This window comes from Somniosus microcephalus, chromosome 8 (assembly GCF_052327205.1).
Source record: "Somniosus microcephalus isolate GS21.2 chromosome 8, FLI_Smic_1.0, whole genome shotgun sequence".
In the NCBI taxonomy this organism is placed as follows: domain Eukaryota; kingdom Metazoa; phylum Chordata; class Chondrichthyes; order Squaliformes; family Somniosidae; genus Somniosus; species Somniosus microcephalus.
In genome coordinates this window covers 56989898-57006562 of record NC_140994.1, presented here as the reverse complement: position 1 = coordinate 57006562, position 16665 = coordinate 56989898, and the positions used below count along the sequence as shown (strand labels likewise).

The window sequence follows — 16665 nt, the reverse complement described above, 5'->3', positions numbered from 1 at the left end:
TAATGTATTTTGGCTTTGCCTAAGACACTTATATTTCAGCTGAATGGTTTGATTTTATTTTCCTCAGGCAACTGGCCAGACACAATGGCCTAGATTTTCTGATTGTAATGCCGATAGTAACCCATTTAAAAAAGATGGGTTACTGTCAGCATTCCAGTCAGAATAACTAGGTCAATGTCTACATTCTGAGACTAACGCAAGCTGTAAATGAACTTGGTTGTTAACTTCAGAAAATACCATGACAGAAACAGATGGTCAATACCATGACACGTGCTTCATTTTGTCACTTACATAGAATGACGCATTTAAATTTTCACAAACTGCATTCCTCAGAACTTGGGAACGCAGGTTATAAGTAAAAGATTAACTGCTATGAACGTCTGTGAGTCTGTGTGCCTAAATGTGGCTATTTTCTGTGTCAGGAATTCAACTTAATAGAACTGCAGAGGCTCAAAATAGCCTTATAACCTCAAGCAAAATTAGATTTAGGACCCATGTCAGGGTTAATTTGGAAGAAAAAGCAAATTTATTTTTAATCTGTTATTATGTAAGGGGTTTCTTTGAGTTACAAAATTTCCTCCTGAGGTTCTCATATTCCCTGCACCCACATGTCTCTCAGATGTTCCACCCCCATCCACATCTTTATTGGGAGTTGGAGAAGAATTAGTGTTGTAATAAGTTACTATCTGAAACAACAGTCAATTTTCCACCATTCTGAGTTTTGGAAAGATGCTCATAAGCTCTAAGAAAGGAAAATCTTTAACTGGCTAGGAAAGGTTTAAATAGAGTATGATGTGAGGAATTACAATAGCTGTAGCTTTAGTCATGATACCCCAAGGAAGGCTTTTGGTGGTATCCTCTTATCAGCCATGAAAGTTTTAACCGTGTCTGAATATCCATAAATTTTCCTGGTGTATATTGCCTTGATAATCTGAAAGCAGAATTCTTAGAAGCCGATAACCCGGGAAGATTCACTTTGAAATTTCCACAAGTTCGTGAGAAGCCCTAACTGTGTGAATATGACAGTATGTGCTACACTGCTGTGTCTGTATTCATATCCTCAAATGAAGATATTCTGTCTATATAATCATAAGTGATAACTGCCACATTTGCAGGAGTTCCACATTTACTAAATTGCCAAAACTGAAAGGCACTTTGCACCTAATACAAAGCTGCGGGGGAGGACTTTGCCCTGGACCAGGTGAAATATTCTGTGGATTCCTCTGATAATATAAAGGTTTGACACTTGAACCCAAAGCCAATCTACAAAATTAAACAAAGCCAGTCAAAACTTTAGTTAAATTTAATTGAAATTGCCAACATTGGTGGTGCTCTCTATTCAACAACAACTTCAGCATCTTTAACGCAGAAAAATGTCCCACTGCGATTCAAAGAAGCATAAGGAAAAATAACTGACTGCTGAGCCAGAGAAGGAGAGATTAGCAAGGGTGACCAAAAATTCAGTCAAAGAAAAGTGAGTTTTAAGGAGGATCTTAAAGAAGGCGAGGATGTGGAAAGGCACAGGGATTTAGGGATGAAGGTGCTTACAGAGATAGGGAGGTGTAAGGCATGAAGGGCTTTCAGCATGAGGATTAGAATTTTAAATTTGATACACTGGGATCCAGCAGCCAATGTAAGTTATCCAGGATGGGGCTGATGGAGGAGTAGGACTCAATGCAGAATAAGATATCGACGGTAGAGTTTTGATTGAGCTGAAGGTTATGGAGGGTCCTGGATGGGAGGCTGGCCAGGGGAACATTGGAGTAATTGGCCTAGATTTTGGACCTTGTTGTGAAGTGGGAGCAACAAAGGCCAATTTTGGGGACCAACCTGAAAGTGGGTCAGGCCATTTTTCAAGTACCTGGGGCAGCCATCTAAAACAGGCTGCAGCCACCCCCCCTTGCGTATCCTAAGATGGGGTCTAATGCCGGTTTTAGGACCATGGAGATATCGAGTTGCAATGAGCAGTGCAACGACGGGCCTGATGGCGCAGATACAGCCTAGATGCTGGCACCAGAAAGGTAAGTACATTGTTTTTCAATGTTGATGTGGAGCCAGGAGGAGCAGGAGCAGCCAGGAGGAGCAGGAGGAGCCAGGAGGAGCAGGAGGAACAGGAGGAGCAGGAGGAACAGGAGGAACAGGAGGAGCCAGGAGGAACAGGAGGAACAGGAGGAGCCAGGAGGAGCAGGAGGAGCCAGGAGGAGCAGGAGGAGCAGGAGGAGGAGCAGGAGGAACAGGAGGAGCAGGAGGAGCCAGGAGGAGCAGGAGGAGCCAGGAGGAGCCAGGAGGAGCAGGAGGAGCAGGAGGAGCCAGGAGGAGCAGGAGGAGCCAGGAGGAGGAGCAGGAGGAGCAGGAGGGACAGGAGGAACAGGAGGAGCAGGAGGAGCCAGGAGGAGGAGCAGGAGGAGCAGGAGGGACAGGAGGAACAGGAGGAGCAGGAGGAACCAGGAGGAGCAGGAGGAGCAGGAGGAGCAGGAGGAGCCAGGAGGAGGAGCAGGAGGAGCAGGAGGAACAGGAGGAACAGGAGGAGCAGGAGGAGCCAGGAGGAGCAGGAGGGGCCAGGAGGAGCAGGAGGAGCCAGGAGGAGCAGGAGGAGCAGGAGGAACAGAAGAAACCAGGCAGAGCAGGAGGAGCCAGGAGGAGCCAGGAGGAGCAGGAGGAGCCAGGAGGAGCCAGGAGGAGCAGTAGGAACAGGAGGAACAGGAGGAGGAGCAGGAGGAACAGGAGGAGCAAGAGGCCAGGAGGAGCAGGAGGAACAGGAGGAGGAGGAGGAGCCAGGAGGAGCAGGAGGAGCCAGGAGGAGCCAGGAGGAGCAGGAGGAACAGGAGGAGCAGGAGGCCAGGAGGAGCAGGAGGAGCCAGGAGGAGCCGGAGGAGCCAGGAGGAGGAGCAGGAGGAACAAGAGGCCAGGAGGAGCAGGAGGAGCCAGGAGGAGCCAGGAGGAGCAGGAGGAACAGGAGGAACAGGAGGCCAGGAGGAGCAAGAGGCCAGGAGGAGCAGGAGGAACAGGAGGAACAGGAGGAGCCAGGAGGAGCAGGAGGAGCCAGGAGGAGCCAGGAGAAGCCAGGACGAGCAGGAGGAACAGGAGGAGCCAGGAGGAGCAGGAGGAACAGGAGGAGCCAGGCGGAGCAGGAGGAGCAGGAGGAGCCAGGCGGAGCAGGAGGAGCAGGAGGAGCCAGGCGGAGCAGGAGGAGCAGGAGGAGCCAGGCGGAGCAGGAGGAGCAGGAGGAGCAGGAGGAGCCAGGAGGAGCCAGGAGGAGCAGGAGAAGGAGGAGCAGGAGGAACAGGAGGAGGAGCAGGAGGAACAGGAGGAGCAAGAGGCCAGGAGGAGCAGGAGGAACAGGAGGAGGAGGAGGAGCCAGGAGGAGCAGGAGGAGCCAGGAGGAGCCAGGAGAAGCAGGAGGAACAGGAGGAGCAGGAGGCCAGGAGGAGCAGGAGGAGCCAGGAGGAGCCGGAGGAGCCAGGAGGAGGAGCAGGAGGAACAAGAGGCCAGGAGGAGCAGGAGGAGCCAGGAGGAACAGGAGGAACAGGAGGCCAGGAGGAGCAGGAGGAGCAGGAGGAACAGGAGGAGCCAGGAGGAGCCAGGAGGAGAAGGAGGAACAGGAGGAGCAAGAGGCCAGGAGGAGCAGGAGGAACAGGAGGAACAGGAGGAGCCAGGAGGAGCAGGAGGAGCCAGGAGGAGCCAGGAGGAGCCAGGATGAGCAGGAGGAACAGGAGGAGCCAGGAGGAGCAGGAGGAGCCAGGCGGAGCAGGAGGAGCAGGAGGAGCCAGGCGGAGCAGGAGGAGCAGGAGGAGCCAGGCGGAGCAGGAGGAGCAGGAGGAGCCAGGCGGAGCAGGAGGAGCAGGAGGAGCAGGAGGAGCCAGGAGGAGCCAGGAGGAGCAGGAGAAGGAGGAGCAGGAGGAACAGGAGGAGCAGGAGGAGCAGGAGGAGCCAGGAGGAGCAGGAGGAGCCAGGAGGATCAGGAGGAGCCAGGAGGAGCCAGGAGGAGCCAGGCGGAGCAGGAGGAGCCAGGTGTGATGAAATATTCCATTCACCACTGCCTGTGACTGAGATCGGTTTCAGTGTCATTTCCCTTCCCCCAGACCTCATTGGACTGTGTACTGGAATGTGCTGTATTGTATACTGGAATGTGCTGGAATGTGCTGTGTGTAGGGCTCCGCCCATACCTGGCCCCGTTTGTAAGCTAGCTTCAGTCTGGCCTCAGTCTCCAGAAGGAAGACATCTCTCTCTCTTACGTGTTACTTTCTAAGTTAATAAAAGCCTTGTTTTTGTTCTGCTAACTTCGAGTCTCGGAATTATTGAGGCACATCAATTTTATTAACTTATTTTTCAACACTATGGATCAACTCCTGAAACCCGAATGTTTGGATTTGGATCAACATGCTCCGGACGCATCAGCACGATTCGGACACTGGTTTGAGTGTATGGAATTCTTCCTGGACAATTCCGCAGCCGTCAAAGACGCTACGGACGCTGCGAGGATGAGACTCGCAATTCTGCGGAATTGGGTAAGCCACCGAGTTTACCCCCTCATCCAAGACGCCGAGACGTACCTGGCCGCCTGCGACATCTTAAAGGCGCATTACCAGCAGCCTACGAATGAGGTGTATGCTAGGCACCTGCTCACTACCCGCGCACAGCGACCTGGGGAATCGGTGGAGGAGTTCCTAAGCACCCTGAAAATGCTTGGCAAAGACTGCAAGTGCCGAGATGTAAAAGCCGCAGTGTACACTGACGAGCCTGTTCGCGATGCCTTCATCACAGGCCTCAGCTCCACTTACATCCGGCAAAGACTGCTGGAAAAAACGGGGTTGGACCTGAAACAGGCTGCGGACACCGCGCGATCCCTGGATGTGGCCCAGAGAAACTCGGACGCCTACTCTTCAGCCCGCGCCGTCCACGCCGCCACGTGTGCACCGAGGGCGCCGCCATCTTGGAAGGCATCTTCCCCGCCCGACAGCCCGACACCGGCTGGGCCCCGCTCTCCCCCCAGAAGCCCTACGACAGCCGCGACGCGTCAGGGACCCAACTGCTACTTCTGCGGGCAGCCAAAGCACACCAGAAACCTGTGCCCGGCGAAAGGCACCACCTGCTTTAAGTGCGGTAAGAAGGGGCACTTCGGGAAGGTGTGCAGAGGGAACCCCGCCGGAAAACCAACCGCCGGAAAACCCGCCACCGCCGCGTGTGCGCCGTGGGAGCGGCCATCTTGGACGCCATCTTGCCCGACCTCGGGGGGTCCGCCATCTTGTGAGCAGACAGCGTGGACGCCATCTTGTATCGATCAGGGCCCTACAGTGGCATCGGTCACAGTGGACCAGACCAGGCCGCACCCGCTATCCAGATCAATGGTGGACATCGAGGTAAACGGGTGCCGGGTTAAATGCTTAATTGACAGTGGAAGCACGGAGAGCTTTATCCACCCAGAACTGGCACAACAACTCTCCCTAAAGGTGGTCCCTACTCAGGGTACCATCTCTATGGCTGATAAAACCCAGACATCGACCATTCTGGGTTACTGCACGGTACAATTGTGCGTTAACGGAACTGTATATGATAATTTTAAAGTATTAATCATGAAGAACCTATGTGCGAGCGTGATCTTGGGCCTGGATTTCCAGTGCAACCACCAAAGCATCACGCTCAAGTACGGTGGGTCCCAGCCGCCCCTCACAGTGTGCGGTCTGGCTACCCTGAAGGTAAAGCCGCCTTCGCTATTCGCGAACCTTACCCCTAACTGCCGGCCAATAGCGACCAAAAGCAGGAGGTACAGCTGGGAGGACAGACGGTTTATCGTGACCGAGGTAGACAGGCTCCTGAAAGAGCGCATTATTGAACGCAGCAACAGCCCGTGGCGCGCCCAAGTGGTAGTGGTAAGGAGTAGCGAGAAGAAACGGATGGTGATCGACTATAGTCAAACGATCAACAGGTACACCCTACTAGACGCCTACCCGCTACCCCGCATATCAGAAATGGTGAACCAAATCGCCCAATACCGGGTGTTCTCCACCATCGACCTCAAGTCAGCGTACCACCAGCTCCCTATCAGACCAGAGGACCGCCCGTACACCGCCTTCGAGGCGAACGGACGCCTCTACCAATTCCTCAGAGTCCCCTTTGGGGTGACGAATGGGGTCTCGGTCTTCCAGAGGAAGATGGACCGCATGGTCGATGACCACCACTTGCAGGCAACCTTCCCCTACCTCGACAACATCACCATCTGCGGTCACAACCAGCAGGATCACGACTCGAACTTCGAGAGGTTCCTGAAAACCGCACAAAAACTCAACCTCACCTACAACGAGGACAAGTGCGTTTACAACACCACGCGCCTCTGCATACTAGGCAGCGTGGTGGAGAATGGGGAAATCGGGCCAGACCCCGACCGATTGCGCCCCCTACGGGAGCTGCCCCTGCCCAACACTCCCAAAGCCCTGAAAAGGTGCCTGGGGTTATTTTCTTATTATTCCCAATGGGTCCCCAACTACTCTGACAAAGCCCGCCCCCTCTTGAAAGCATCCTCTTTCCCGCTCTCTGCTGAGGCCCACGCCACCTTCAAAAGCATTAAGCAGGATATTGAGCGGGCCACGCTACAGGCAGTGGACGAGAACACTCCATTTCAAGTGGAAAGTGATGCGTCTGACTTCACCTTGGCGGCCACCCTCAACCAGGCGGGGCGGCCCGTAGCTTTCTTCTCGAGGACCCTCCAAGGGCCCGAGATCAGACACTCCTCCGTGGAAAAGGAGGCCCAAGCCATCGTGGAGGCAGTGCGCCACTGGCGCCACTACCTAGCCGGCAAACGCTTCACCCTACTTACCGACCAGCGGTCGGTAGCGTTTATGTTCAATAATAAACAGAGGGGGAAGATTAAAAATGATAAGATTCTTAGGTGGCGGATCGAGCTCTCCATCTTCGAGTACGACATCATTTACCGGCCAGGGGCCCTTAACGAATCCCCTGACGCCCTCTCACGAGGGATGTGTGCCAGCGCCACCGGGGATCGGCTACAGACCCTCCACAACGACCTCTGCCACCCAGGGGTCACGCGGCTGTTCCACTTCATAAAGTCCCGTAACTTACCCTACTCGATTGAGGAAGTTCGGTCCCTGACCAGGAACTGCCGCACTTGCGCTGAGTGCAAGCCTCGGTTCTACCGCCCAGATAGAGCCCACTCAATCAAAGCTACATGGCCCTTTGAGCGGCTCAGCTTAGATTTTAAGGGCCCCCTCCCGTCCGTCGACCGCAATGTTTACTTCCTGAACATTGTGGACGAATACTCCCGGTTCCCATTCGCCTTCCCCTGCCCAGACATGACCAGCGCCACGGTCATTAAATGCCTCAACAGCCTGTTCTGCCTGTTCGGTATGCCGAGCTACATCCATACGGATAGGGGGGCGTCCTTCATGAGTGAAGAGCTACACCAGTACATGCTGTCCAAGGGGATCGCCACGAGCCGTACCACCAGCTACAACCCCCGGGGTAACGGCCAAGTGGAGCGAGAGAACGGGACAGTATGGAAAGCAGTCACTCTAGCTCTAAGGACCAAGGGCCTCCCTATCTCCCGCTGGCAGGAAGTCCTCTCGGATGTGCTCCATTCGATACGGTCGCTATTGTGTACGGCCACTAATACCACGCCTCATGAACGAATGTTTGTCTTTCCCCGGAAATCCACCTCAGGCGTATCCATGCCGTCATGGCTCTCCACCCCAGGTCCGGTACTCGTGCGAAGGCATGTGAGGAGCCACAAGATGGACCCTCTCGTGGAGCCAGTACACCTACTCCACGCCAACCCCCAATACGCATATGTCCGGCACGCCGACGGAAGGGAGGACACCGTGTCCATAAAAGACGTCGCCCCAGCCGGCATCGACAACAACCACGGCAATAGCGGCAACGACGATCACAGCAACTCTTACCCACCCACTACTCTTTCATCACCCCCGGAAGAACACCGACCAACGGCACCCCCACCAACTACCCCTCCAACAACCCTGGCGGCACCCCCGGCAGAGACCCAGGAGGCTACCGGGGACACCCAGCCGACACCCGCGGCACCACAACAGCCACGTCGGTCGCAGAGGACTATCAAACCCCCGAACAGACTAAATCTATAGAAGGGGTGAATGTGATGAAATATTCCATTCACCACTGCCTGTGACTGAGATCGGTTTCAGTGTCATTTCCCTTCCCCCAGACCTCATTGTATTGTGTACTGGAATGTGCTGTATTGTATACTGGAATGTGCTGGAATGTGCTGTGTGTAGGGCTCCGCCCATACCTGGCCCCATTTGTAAGCTAGCTTCAGTCTGGCCTCAGTCTCCAGAAGGAAGACATCTCTCTCTCTTACGTGTTACTTTCTAAGTTAATAAAAGCCTTGTTTTTGTTCTGCTAACTTCGAGTCTCGGAATTATTGAGGTACATCACCAGGCGGAGCAGGAGGAGCAGGTGGAGCCAGGAGGAGCCAGAGGAGGAGGAGGAGCAGGAGGAGCCAGAAGATGAGGAGGAGCAGGAGGAGCAGGAGGAGCCAGAGGAGGCGGAGGAGCCAGAGGAGGAGGAGCAGGAGGAGCCAGAGGAGGAGCAGGAGGCCAGGAGGAGCAGGAGGCCAGGAAGAACAGGAGGAGCCAGGAGGAGCCAGAGGAGGAGGAGGAGCAGGAGGAGCCAGAGGAGGAGGAGGAGTAGGAGGCCAGGAGGAGCAGGAGTGCCGCTCCCAGCTCCACAGCTGAGGGCTGCTGCTGGCCACGATCCGCACCCCTCCTGCTGTCCTACCCCTCAGGAACTTACCTGAAGGCTGCTGCTGGAGAGGAAGGAAGCCCGAAATTTGTTCTTACAGAAGGGTGAGGTGCCTGTGGAGGCGCGGCAGTCACTGGCTTATCGGCCAGGTTATTGGCCTCAGGCCGCCCGGTTTGAGTATGCGATGTGGCTGCATCGCCACCTTTGCAGCCGAAACTGAATACCAACAAATTTCTACCTCGCTGAGTCTGGAGGTGACAAAAGTATAATTGAGGGCTTAGAGCTAGATGGGCTGAGGTAGGGTTGCATGCAGGTGATGCTACAGGGAGTGGAAGTAGACAGTCTTTTTAATGGAAAGGATATAGGATCAGAATCTCTGCTGGAGTTTGAACAAGATGCTAAAGTTGTGAAGTGACCGGTTCAGTCTGAGACGGTGCTTGGGGAGAAGTCTCGGTGGCTCCACTCCTCCAATGCTTAACTGAAGGAACTTACAGCTCATCCAAGACTGGATGTTTTGACAAGCAGTTTGACAGTACAGGGGCAGTGGAGGGGTAGAGAGAGGTGGTGGAGAGGTACAGCTGGGTGTCACCAGCATACCTGTGGAAGCTGATCCCATGTCTGCAGATGATATTACCAAGGGGCAACATATAGTTGAAGAAGAGGAAGGGGGCAAGAATGATCCTTGGACTCCCAAGATGATGGTGTTGGGTGGGAAGAGAAGCCATAGGTAGAGAAGCTCTGACTATAAATGGGTAGGTAAGAGGGCAGTCCCACAGACTTAGATGATGAGGATAGGTGTTTGGGGGAGGATCGCGTGACCTACAGTTTCAAAGTTTCCAGAGAGGCCATGGAAGACGAGGCAGGATAATGCACCATGGTCAGAGTCACAGAGAATGTTGTTAGTGACTTTGGTTAGTGCCATTTTGGTGCTGTAGGATGGGCAGAAACCTAATTGGAGGGATCCAAACAGGGAGTTGCAGTAAAGACGGGCATGGATCTAAGAGGCAACAAGGTGTATAGAGACTTTGGAAAGGAAAAGGACATTGGAGATAGGGCAATAGTTAGTGAGGACAGAAGAGTGGAGGGCGCTTTTTTGAGGAAGGAGGTGATGAAGGGAGGGGAGTAGTTCCCGAAACGAGGGAATCATTTACACTGTCAGCCAGCATGGTGGCCAGGAAGGGAAGTCAGGTGGTCAGTTTAGTGGGAATAGGGTGAGGGAGCAGAAGATAGGTGTCATGAATCAGGTGAGCTTGGTGAGGGCACTGGGTGGGGGGGGGGGGAGTGGTGAAGAGACTGAGAGATAATTTAGAGAGAATTTAGAGGAATTCAGAGCTGTGGTAGGAGTGAATTGGAGGGAGGTTTGGCTTGGTAGGCAAGGGGGAAATGAGGAAGTACCATAGTTAGCTGAATGGATCACTTCTGTCTTGGCAGCACTGCCAGGAGCTCCTTGCACTTGTTGGTAGAGATGAGCATGGAATGGGAAAGGAGAGGAGTTTAGGGAGGTGGATTATAGTAGATAAAGGGAGCCTGTGATTATATTTGCCCTCCAAAATAGTCCTAGAGCAGTGGGTGGTTTTTGCAGAAGAGAGTATTCATTGTTTTACAAATGAACCCAATTCCCTTCACTCAAAGAGGGACCTGGTAAACTCAAATTCTGGCATCACTGTATGGAGGCAGTGAATGGCATGTAGCTTTTCTGATTGCTTTGTTCCCTTATACTAGTGTAATCACACTTGATCTGATGAGAATCAATTCCCGTAACCCTAAAAGGGACACTGAGCTCAAAGAGTGCAGATTCTGGTACCCAGAGATGACCACAGCACTGTCAACAATTTGGTCAACATGGAGACCTCGAATTGTTTAAGAAATGGGACAAGTATTTCTGTCTTTTTTAGACTTTTGCTTGCCTTATATAATGAATGCCTCTAATATTTCTTTGAGGATTTTCCTGTATGTGAATGATTCCAAGAAGAGCAGTTGAGAAAGTAAAAAGTCACAGTGCTTCATGAACTCAGGCATTTGAAGCTATGATGTTTTCAGCCATTCATGCTCTGATTGTCTCTATTCATTTTTGTCTGCTTCTTTGACTTTCTCTGAAAGCAACTGCAAAATTTAAAATTCACAAGGTTGTGGTGCATGAGAAGAAATCAGAGGCATGAATATTGGTGGTAGAAAATCACTTGCTGCAACTCATAAATTTAAGTAGCATGAGTGTAAACAGCGTCAGCTGTGGCTCAGTGGGTAGCACTCTCACTGCTACAGAAGGTTGTGGGTTCAAGTCCCACTCCAGGGACTTGAGCGCAAAAATCTAGGCTGACACTCCAGTGCTGCACTGTCGGAGGTGCTGTCTTTCGGATGAGACGTTAAACCGAGGCCCCGTCTGCGCTCTCAGGTGGACGCAAAAGATCCCATGGCACTATTTCGAAGAGGAGCAGGGGAGCTATCCCCGGTGTCCTGGCCAATATTTATCCCTCAAACAACATAATAAAAACAGATTATCTCATCATTATCAGATTGCTGTTTGTGAGAGCTTGCTGTGTGCAAATTGGCTGCCGCGTTTCCTACATTACAACAGTGACTGCACTCCAAAAGTATTTCATTGGCCGTGAAGCGCTTTGAGACGTCTGGTGGTTGTGAAAGGTGCTATATAAACACAAGTCTTTCTTTCTTCTATGATGGCATATGTCTGATGTTTTCACTACAAATATTGCAAGAATGTCAAAAAGGCTAGGAATTTAATTTTGTGCCCACAGACTAAAATTCTGGCATGGTAAGAGTACAACAGCTTCTCTCTCTCACATGGGAGCAAGTGAGAAATCACAACTGATGCCAAAAATGAAAGAAAAAGAACGGAGGAAGAAACAACATGCTAATGCTTCATGGAGTACAGGAAAGGGGAGCTTTCATGTTGGATAATTCAACGCACCTGAAAAAACCACATTGCAATGTTCACTAGTCACTGACTCCATCCCTCTCCCTAACATCTGTCTGAGGCTGAACCACACTGTTCGCAACCTTGGTGTTGTATTTGACCCTGAAATGGGCTTCTGGCCACATATCTGCAGCATAACTAAGACAGCCTATTTCCACTTCCGTAACATCGCCCTGCTCCATCCTTGCCTCAGCTCATCTGCTGCTGAAACCCTCATCCATGCCTTTGTTACCTCTAGACTTGATTATTCCAACGCACTCCTGGCTGGTCTCCCGCATTCTACCCTACGTAAACCTGACATAGTCCAAAGCTCAGCTGCCCGTGTCCTAACTCGCACCAAGTCCTGTTCACCCATCACCCCTGTGCTCGCTGACCTACATTGACTCCCGGTTAAGCAATGTCTCGATTTCAAAATTCTCATCCTTGTTTTCAAACCCCTCCATGGCCTCACCCCTCCCTATTTCTGTAATTTCCTTCAGTCCCACAACCCACCCCCCCCCCCACCCACCCTGAGATATCTGCACTCCTCTAATTCTGCCCTCTTGAGCATCCCTGATTATAATCGCTCAACCATTGGTGGCCGTGCCTTCTGTTGCCTAGGCCCTAAGCTTTGGAATTCCCTGCCTAAACCTCTCAGCCTCTCTACCTCTCTTTCCTCCTGTAAGACCATCCTTAAAACCTACCTCTTTGACCAAACTTTTGGTCACCTGCCCTAATTTCTCCTTATGTGGCTCGGCGTCAAATTTTTTGTCTTATCATACGCCTGTGAAGCGCCTTGGGATGTTTCACTATGTTAAAGGTGCTATATAAATACAAGTTGTTGGTGTTGTTTAGTAAATACTGATGGTGTGTGCAGGAGACTAAATGAAGAATACATATGAGTGCCTACTTTCCAATAGTCACTTCCTACACAAAATCTCTACTTCCTGTGCTATGTGAATAGCAAATTAGGCTAATACATGAACTGAGTCTAAAAATCAATATTGCTTATGCTTTGTTATAAGTCTGTACTTCTGTGCAAATATTAGCTATGATTTTATTGAATTAATTTATATAAATGTCCTTATTCCCTAAAGATTTTCATCAAGTGAGAGATAGCTAAGCAAATACCTTAGCAACAGCAAATATTCTAATGCATTATTGGGTAACTACATATTTTCCCTAAGCTCCTCCATTGGGAACCATTTTGCTTTACATAAAGAATCAAAGATAAAAGATTCCCCTGTAACATTGAACATAAGAAAATTAAAAAGTACAAAGGCATAAAAAAAACCTCAAATTAGACAAAACAGAGGAATGAATATTGATGCCCCCAGAATTCCAAAGGAACTGCACCAGTCGTGGCGCTGTCAATATACTGTTATGTGACTAACTGAAAACAATGGGGCTCCACCTAATGTTAGGTGACAGTACAGCTGGTAACTTGAACAAATCCACATGTGCATCCATCAAACAAAATAGCATTTGCGGCCACGCACGAAACATCAGCAGGAGCTGGGAGGACAGTAAATCAGCTTTTATGATTGCAATTCACTGAAGCATTTAAAATTAAAACAAAAAGCAAAAAGAATAATCAATAAGCATATGCGAGTGAATCCCACGGGGGCAGAGAGGAAATATTGTTAAATGGTAGAGCAGAGACATTCCAAGTGGAGCAGGGGTGCAAACAGAGATGCGCCAAAGAAAACAAGTGAATACTGAAGGATCTTCAAAAATAATAAACATGAATGCCAACAACCCAATAGCAGCAGAGAAACTGATTGAGAAATAGCAGAAAAGAGCTGAGCAAGTTTTTGACCCTCCTCTCCCCAAAACGAAGAACAATCTTCAATAATGTTAGAAGTGGAATCCCTGAAGAAGCAGTGTAACTGAACAAAACCAGTGGCAAAGAAATATGAGAAACAAAACCTAAAGCTTCCTACCCCCACCTGATAAGCAATTACCCGCACCTCCCCCTCTGAACTAGAAGCCCCCTACACCCAAGCAGGGATCGAGCATTAAGTTGTAAATTGCACTCAACCCACTCGGCTCAAGTTCCCATTGGTAAAATGTTAGATGCATCTCCCCGCCTACCAACCTGCTCATTGCCAATCCCTTGCCCCCTGAATTCCCCACTGGCTGCAGTTCCCCTCATGGACTGCCTTTACCCTGCATAATTTCTCCTTTTACCACCCTCTCCCTGCCCCTGCTCTCCCCCTCTCACTAGGTCTGGACTATCACCCTCCCTCCTCCATTTCTACCTTCCCTCTCATTTTCCTTCCTCCGTTCTTGCTTCCCCTTCCCTCATAATCCTTGTTCCCCTACCACCCACACCCGCCCGCCCCTCCTCCCTACTCTGTCCCCTCACTTCCCTCTTTCTCAGGCTTACCCCCCTTCCTCCCACCTTCCCGAACCATTCCTCCACCTCTCCCTTCCATCGCTCCTCTTCCACCCCACTGGTCCAATTATCCCCTTGCCCACTAACCCCGACTGAAATTAATAGAGCCCTTCATCTTGATGTCCCATGTACAACACTATATTAAATGCGGTGAGTAGTCGCAACAGTCCGATGGTATCACACCCTCTCTATTTGTGTTGGTGCACGGTATGGAGGGGAACACATAGATGGGGAGAAAATAATAAAATAAAAGCAGGGATAAAAACACACAGACACAAATGGAACAAAATCCTTATCAACAAATGCTTCTAAGACCTGAAGGTCTCTGTTAACTGCATTTATATTCTGCAAACATTCTGCAATGCGTCACCAATACAAATGACATGTTGTTGTCTCTCCGAAGGATCTGATGTGCTTAATCCTTACCGCAGCATTGGTTGCTGGGAGTGGGGTGGCTGGTCAGCATCATGGCACTGAGGGACCTTTCTCGTCACTTGCTTGTAAATATTCCTGGCGGTGACACAAATCCAGAAGATCGTAGATAGGGTGGAATAGTGTAAAACAATCCCAACCTAAAACACAAAGATATCAACATTATACAAGCAGGAAGAGAGGAGCCAATATCGGTATTTGTGGTTATGGTGTAACGAATACAAATGACTTTGTCCTGCAAAAAACAAACTCTGTGGTTTCATTGCATATTATAAAATTCTTGTTCTCTTAGTAATTACAGGATATCAGAATGTGAAGCTGTTTCTGCTGGCTTTTATTTTTAAGAACTCTCAGGAGAAGAGATGAATATTTGAACATTAGTCAGAAGGCACAATATGAATGAATCTCCATGTATAATTCAAATTGGCAAATATTGGAATCTGTTTTTAAGATTGTCTTATAATTCATAAGAATCATGTATTGAATACATCAGCTTCTCACCATCCCTGCCATGCAAGATTCTGATCCCTCAACAATGACAAAGAAAAATCCACTCTGGAATACATTTTTTGTATGGTTTCTAACATATTCATGAAAAATTCACAGCAGATCTTTAACATAATAGGAGCCAAATTCACAAGGCTGTTCCCTCATATACCTGCCGTATCGTGGGCGGGAGTCTGACGAAACAGCTCAGAAGAAAGCTGGGATCTGGATACAATGGCCCAGAAATTCGGGTCTCCATGGGTGAGTACGCACAGGGTACTCACCCGTAGGCCCGATGGAAGTGCCGGTTTCCTGCATGCACTGCGCATGCGCGGGAAACCGGCACTTCCGTTCCTCTGAACGAAGAGGTTCAGCAGAAGTCGAATGCGTGCAAGGGGGAGGCTGTGCGTACGCATCAAACTTAGTTTTTTTTTACAGGTTTCTCCAGGAACGTAAGCCTGCACAATTTAGAAATATAAAAAGCAGTCATAAGGCCTGCTTTTTACAAGGTAAGTGGTGAAATAATTAAAATTAAAACATTTTTTCCACAGGTTTATTATTTTTAAATACTTTAAAGCAAGGTAAGTTTATTTTTAGCCCCGTTAGAATATAAAATTATTTTTTAAATTATTGTTTAAAATAGTTATTTCATGTAATTTATAGTTTATTTTAAAAATGTGATTTAAAAAAAAAAATTATTTGAAGGTTTAGTGCTATTTTGGGGCCGTAGTATTTATAAGTCTTGACAGCACTTCCTGTCAGACTTATGAATGGAGCATTCCCTGCTCCGATTGGCTGCCCATGGCCCATGTGATCCCAGGGGACGCATCAAACTAACTGCGCCCCTGGGATACGCAAGCACTGCGCGCCGGCAGCTGGACCAGGCCCTGGATCGGAATTCCACGGGGCCCTACAGTTCAACGGCCGGCGCGCAAGGTAAGCGCAGATCGGGGGCTTGCACCCGCGGGAAGCCCCCAACCCGAATTTCTGGGCCATTAGGTCCTGCTCTAATGTGGGATTTCCCATTCAGCTTTTTAAAGAGTCAGAGCCTCGACCCATTGCTTACAAGGTCAATGACATGGAGAGTCCGCTCTTCCTCAACCCATATCTGGAAGCCAGAATGCCCAGTGAGACGAGCTGTACCAACCTCCAGAAGGCCGCAAGTGGGCTAAGTGGGCCTGCACCCTCTGAAGATAAGAATAATTCAAAACAAATTCTATTACTGGCTTCCTGGTTAAGGGTACTGAAGGAGGCGCAACAGAGGTTTCTCTAGGGAGGGGGCAGGCACTTCCCATGGATGGCGGCCAGTCGCTGGCGTTTCCAGCAGGGTGGGGCTGGTGGGCAGTCCAGTTACACCTGTAGTGGTGCGACTGCTTGGCGGCTCCATGCAAATGAGGTGCCCACCCACTGATCCCAAAAACTCCAGCAGGGTCACTGTTGGAAGGCACTGGCAAGCATGATCCCGGCATAACTGCTAGGACCAAATGCTTAGCAAATGTGGCATTATGCCCGAGACTGCAATATACAAACATAACACACTGTGGGGAAGGGAGCTGTGTGTATAAAAGTCTCCATCTGTGATTTGCATCACAAACAGTTCCTTTCACGCTCATTATGTAGTCAGTGTCTTGCAGCAGAAGTTGATAAGCGTAGTGTATCAATTTCATCTAAATTACTTTGATACTAGTGACCTTGAAAGTTGTGCATGCAT

The 16665-nt window shown here is 50.1% G+C and overlaps 1 protein-coding gene across 1 annotated transcript in view; it reads right to left on the bottom strand.

Annotated features, from left to right (window-relative positions):
* Positions 1–16665, bottom strand: part of adgra1b (adhesion G protein-coupled receptor A1b) — a 1141355-nt gene that overhangs the window by 453355 nt on the left and 671335 nt on the right. The window contains exon 17 of the mRNA XM_085994744.1: positions 14463–14608. Within this exon, the coding sequence (XP_085850870.1) occupies positions 14463–14608 (146 nt within the window). The remainder of the gene's footprint in view (positions 1–14462; positions 14609–16665) is intronic.